Source organism: Cervus canadensis, chromosome 10, assembly GCF_019320065.1.
Source record: "Cervus canadensis isolate Bull #8, Minnesota chromosome 10, ASM1932006v1, whole genome shotgun sequence".
NCBI lineage: Eukaryota > Metazoa > Chordata > Mammalia > Artiodactyla > Cervidae > Cervus > Cervus canadensis.
In genome coordinates, this window is record NC_057395.1 from 63,217,221 (window position 1) to 63,223,220 (window position 6,000).

The window sequence follows — 6,000 nt, forward strand, 5'->3', positions numbered from 1 at the left end:
TTAGGAGGTAAGGAGTGGGAATATAGGTCATGCACAAAGGACAGAGAATGACAACAGAACCTTTAGACAGTTACACCAAATGCTTAAAGATAATGGAATAATATGCCATTAAAACTTAAAGGGAAAATAACTTCTAACTTAGAATTATATACCCAGCTGAACTAAATACTCAAGTACAAGGAAAAAAAGACATTTTCAGACATACAAACTTAAAAGAAAGTATGCTTTCTTAGGTGGCTACTAGAGAATGTACTCCAAGAAAAAGGAACACAGGATTCAGAAAACAGAGCTCCAAAACATGAGAAAAAGAAATAAAATGTCCTGAATTTGGTAAAGGGAAACCCCCAAAATTCAGCTACTCTAGCAAGTAACTAATCCAAGCTGAAGCGGGCCAGAGGGTTCCAAGAAGAATTTCTTTTTAAAAGAAAAAAGTAGGAGCTTTAGAATTTGGTAGTAAATTGTAACAAAAAGTAAAGCAAATTTTATAAGGATGATTATAGTGAAATAAGTCAGACTCAAAAGTCTATATATGGAACGATTCCATTTCTGTGACAGTCAGTAAAACAGTATAATAGGATAGACAACAGATGAGCAGTTGCCAAGGGATGGTGGTGGGGAAGGGACCAACTACTACAGGGGAACTTTCTGAATCTTAACTACAGTGGTGGTCACACAACTGCATGTGTTTGTCAAAAGTTATAGAACTATACACTGAAAGGGTGAATTCTACTATACACAGGTCTCAAATGAAAAAGTAGGGGAAGAAAGGGCAGCTTTTAACTAAGAAAAACACATTACATGGAATATAATTGTTGCATACATATGGCTCTGCCATAAACAATTATATCTTATCACTATCATCATAATGAAAATACCAATGGCCAAAACTGACATAACCACATTAGGAGAATCACGGAGACCAAATGTGTGGCACAGGGTGCTGTGAATTAAACCCTAATCCTCTACAAAAGGAAGAGAAGAGAGGAAGAGAACTCTTTAAAACTGTACAGTCAAGTATTAGCCTTATGTCATTTAGAATATTGGCTTTCCTGTTTCCTGGACTCTTCACCTGCAAAAGAAAACAGCCAGTGTGGACAGTGACTGCCTGGCAGGGGGTGGAACTTGGGGTGAAAAATGGGGGCACTGCTGTTATTTTTTACAAGGTTCATGATACCCAGAGATTCTCCAAATCATATTCAAAATATTCAACTTCACATGGAATTTCTTTTACTACTACCAGTTTGTCTTACAAGGCATTTACTCTCATTTAAAAATAATCATATGGATTTTGTTTTCCTTGTGAACATCTGAGTAGTATGATGAAAAGAGCCACCATCCAGGCATCTTCAAAGCTGAATTTTTGGCAGGTGTTGTATGGGTTTTTTCTCTTGGAGTACTTGTGGTTTGACAGTTTATAGGAGTGATAATCTCTTACATCATGCTGCCTAAGCTGTCAACCTATTTAGTAAATGTGACACGTCCAGACATTTACAGTTTTTATTGACTTATTTTTGTCTTTAGTGCTTTTCTTTTTAAATAATTAAATGTTAAATTCCATAAACATAAAATGTGTATTTTATTTGTTTAGTTCTAAGTGTAAGATATCAAATGCCTCGAAATAAATTAAATGCAAGTAAATAGCCTTCTTAAAGATTAATTAAGATTAAATACCTTTAATTAATGAAGATAAAAGACATTGTTAGATTATTCTGATAATATTAACCAATGAATGCTTTCATCCACTTTAATGGAATCTGTTATGTTTTAATATAATTAAAAGTGAATTTTAAGGTTTGTGAATATAAAAACCTGTTTAAATATTATCCATATTTTTAATTAAAAGAATTTATCCTACCGGGGGAGTTTCAATATCAAATTATCCTTGACAGGCAAAGAAGACAGTATTTGATTTGAACCTCAAGATTTCAAATGTTAATGCTTAGAACGAGGCTGAAAGAGGCAGTGCCAACTGAAAAAACAATTTTTTTTAAAAAGAGGGGTCAATCTAAAAAGATACATATGAAGCAAATAACACTCAAGTAGAATTTAGATATACCAATAATCATGAAGGAAGTGATGAATGGAATTTGGGAAACAGAACAGGATGCCATAACCCAGCCTGTCATCAGATCTCCAAACTGAAGTGGTATCTCTAGGTGTGGTGGGTCATGACCTGTTGAGTTGGCTTGCCTAGTCTATCCCTTTCCTGCAATTCCCACTGACCATGCAGGGTCCTGTGCACCCCAGGGAAGGAACCTGAATTTGATACCAACTGCCATGGGATGCCACTAGAGGGTTTTAGGCAAGAGATTGTAAGATCTGATATGTTTTAGGGATCAAATGTGCTGATAAATCTGGACAGGCTCTGTAAACACTAAAGCATTATACCAGCATATTTTATTACCTTGACAGAGGACAAACTGAAAGGGAGAGATGAAAATAAGGCACACTAAAATCCAAGTAGGATAGGCCCATTTTAAATCATTCAGCCCGGAGTCTTCGCCCAGGCTCCTCTCAAGTTCCATTTGGGACTTGAGGAAGATCAGGTTTGTGGGCTGTATTTGCCATATTAAGTTTTCGAGGTGCCTATTAGATGTCTGTGTGGAGATGCTGAGAAAGTATTTGGATGTATCCAACTGGAACTAAAGGGGGAAACCAGGATGGACATACAGATTTAGGATCTATCAGAATATAGTTTTGCTAAAAACAATACTTGCTAATCTTTATAGCGTGCCCACTATATTTTAGACACCATTTTAAGTGCTTTACATGTATAAATGCTCTTGGTGCTTACCACAGCCTTACCAAGCTAGAGCCCATGATTATCTCTATTTTATAAATGAAGAAACTGAGGCAAAAAGAGATTAAACTACTTGTTCAAAGACACACAGCAAGTATGTACCAGAGCTGGAATTCAAATCTAAGTAATCTGACTCTAGAACTCTTTAAAGCCATGGGACTGTGTGGGATATACAAAGAGACAGCACTGAGAAAGACAAAGCTCTCATATACAGCATTTCAAATCAAAAAATTTCCTTAGTCCTGAGGGTCAAACAACTGGTGCTGTTTCAGGCTCTGCAGACACATAAAAAAATAAAACACAGTCTTTCAAGAGGCCCAGTCTCAGATCTATGAGCTGATGACAACTATTTACTGAGCATCTACTATATGCCATACACTGGGCAAGCTTTTTAGATATATTATTCCACTTACTCCTCCCCCAACAGCATTGCCATTTTAGAAATAATGAAACTGAGGTTAAGAGAGGTTATATAATATAATCTAGCAATAATGACAGAACTAGGGTTCAATACAGGTCCATCTTACTTCAAAATCTGGTTTTTCCCAAGTAATTCCTGTTACATACTACAACACGGATGAACCTTGAAGACGTTGTATTAAGTTAAATAAGCCAGGCACAAAAAGACAAACAAAGCATGATTCCACTTACGTGAGGTATTTAAAGTAATCAAATTCATGGAAACAGAAAGTAGTAGAACGGTGGTTACCAGGGGCTATGAGAAGGGGAAAAGAGTAGTTTAATGGCTCAAGTTTCAGATTTACAAGATGAAAAAGTTCTGGAGATCTGCTTCACAACAGTGTGAATCCTTACTGACCGCACACTTAAAAATGAATAAGATGGTAAACTTTACCTCATGTGTTTAAAACGCAAAGAAGAAAATTTTAACCTGGTCTTTCCAAGTATTCCACAGGCCATAAGAGAATATACTCACTGTGTCATGAGGAAATAATTTACTCTGCAATGTGGGGGAGGAAAAACAGTGGAGCAAGGAAGAGATCAAAGAAAGTTACTAAGAAGGGACACATTGGAAACATGAAGATCCCCACCTCACTATAGTTTTGGAAAGGAACCTCCGTCTTAACCTCTGAAATAGCTCCCACACTTGTCTGTATACAACTTGATTACCATACTACTGGCGGTAATTAATGTGGTAATCAATTATTACCACAGACTATAAATGGGGCTCAAGAACATTCCAGCACCTTCTATCCGATGAGTTTCTCCAGTCTCCTTCCATTCCAAGTCATCCAGCATTGGGTACAAATTAAATGTGAAGAACTTAATTTTCTTTCATTCATTAAGTTAAAGAACTTTGGTGGCTCTCTATTGCTCTCGAAGATTATCAAGAAGAGTGCTTAGGAGCAAATTACCTAATCTTTCTGAGCCTCAGTTTCTTCATTGGTGTTAAGAGATGAGTCCTGGCACTTGATTCAAAAGACTTGAGAATGAAAAAAAAAAAAAAAAAAAGACTTGAGAATGAAATAAAGACACTGTATAACTTGCACAATGCTTGATCCAAAGTATGTACTCAATAAAGGTGAGTTGAGTTCCCTTTCTGCCCGTTCCTACCTACCTAGGTCAGTAAGTCTTTGGGTTAAAGGACAGAGCAAGTATTTCCAGGATCTTAAGGCAGATAGAGAAGAATGCAAAGGGGAAAAAGTTGCTGATCCATGGTTATCTTACGGCAAGGAAAATACTGCTCACCCAGAACTGCTTCTTCATCTGTAACCCATACAAACACACATATATATGTCCTTTTAACCATATAATATTAAAATGGCTCAAAACTAAGTTACTATGAAAAATTTCTCTCTCATTCTCTCCCTCATCTACCCAATTCCCACTCCAGCAATCACTTTATTAGTTTCCTGTACATACTTAAAAGTTTCTTTATTTGACCAAAAAAAAAAGTTTCTTTATGCAATAGCTGTCCTTAAGTTAAGCTAATGTTTTACAGGTGTGTTTACAAGGTACGTTCTGGGAACAAGATGAGGGAGAAGGGGAGGAGCGAGCAACCTTGGTCTTATTCATCCTGATTTACCCTAAAGCAGTGTTCTTCATTCATTAAAAAAAAAAAAAACTAATCATATAATAGGCACGTAGCATAAGCTAGGTAACAAGTACTGCATTAATATTAACTGATTATCCTTCAGCTTTTTACTATACACCAGAAACGCATTTAACGCTTTACACAATTGTCTTTGATCCTCACAACACCTTAACATGTTGGTTACTAATTATCATCTCCATTTCACAAAAGAGGAAACTGAGGCACAGAAAGGTAAACTTGCCCAACCAAGAGACAGCAGGGTTCTGAATCCAGGCCTGACTCCGGAACCCTAGTTGTTAACCATGACGCTTTACACACGCAACACAGATACAGTCCCTGCACCCGTTGGAGCTCAGCGTAATGTAAGATACAGGCGAGAAAAAGAGTAGACAACAAAGAAATATGTAATTAGAGACTAAGAAAGTAATGTGAACGAAACGAATTCCGGGCTGTAACTGACTAACAATGGGGACCTACTTTAGAAGGGGGGGAGGCGTTATGTCAAGGAAAGGCCTCTCCGAGAGAATGACATTTATGATGACTTGGGAACCGTTTGGTGGCTGCAAAGATGACCCACCGCCCAGTTCATCGCGGAGAAACTCGCGGCCCGTAGAGGCTAAAGCAAACTCGCCCAGGGTCCCCCAGACGTGCAGACGTGGCGCAAGGAAGGGAGGATCCAGGAGCTGGGCCCAGGACTCGTACACGCCATCAGTGCCCGATGCAGCCCAGCCCGGCTCGGCCCCTAACCCGGAGCCTCTAGCCTGCCGCTGCCCATTGCCCTTCCGCGGCTGACAGCGTCGGGACAGCCTACAGAGAGGCCCCGCGACCGGCCAAGAGGGGTCAGGCCCGTACTGCGGCGGCCTGGAAAGGCCTCTTCCCCGGCCCCCCGCCAGCTCCCGCCCGGTCCACCCCGCCCCGCCCCTCCGGGCCGGCTTCATACCTGCACGGCCCGGGCCAGGCCCCGGCCGGTCAGCTGGCCCTGCCGCAGCTGCAGCAGAATGTTACCCGGCCGTGGCCGGCCGCCCCATCCGCCCCAAGCCGCCACCGTTGCCGCCGCCCGTCGCCCTCGGCCGGCCCCAGACCCAGCAGCCGCCGGCGCCGCCGCCATGTCTCCTCGTCCGACAAACAGGAAGCAAGCGGCCCCGGG

The 6,000-nt window shown here is 40.5% G+C and overlaps 1 protein-coding gene across 2 annotated transcripts in view; it reads right to left on the minus strand.

Moving 5' to 3' along the window:
• The window catches only part of LOC122447897 (transient receptor potential cation channel subfamily C member 4 associated protein), a 68,592-nt gene extending 62,592 nt beyond the window's left edge, over positions 1-6,000 (minus strand). The window contains exon 1 of one of the 2 annotated variants that reach the window (XM_043478630.1): positions 5,794-6,000. In XM_043478630.1, the coding sequence (XP_043334565.1) occupies positions 5,794-5,961 (168 nt within the window). In that variant the 5' untranslated portion in view covers positions 5,962-6,000. The remainder of the gene's footprint in view (positions 1-5,793) is intronic. The other variant, XM_043478629.1, reaches the window with a different exon arrangement.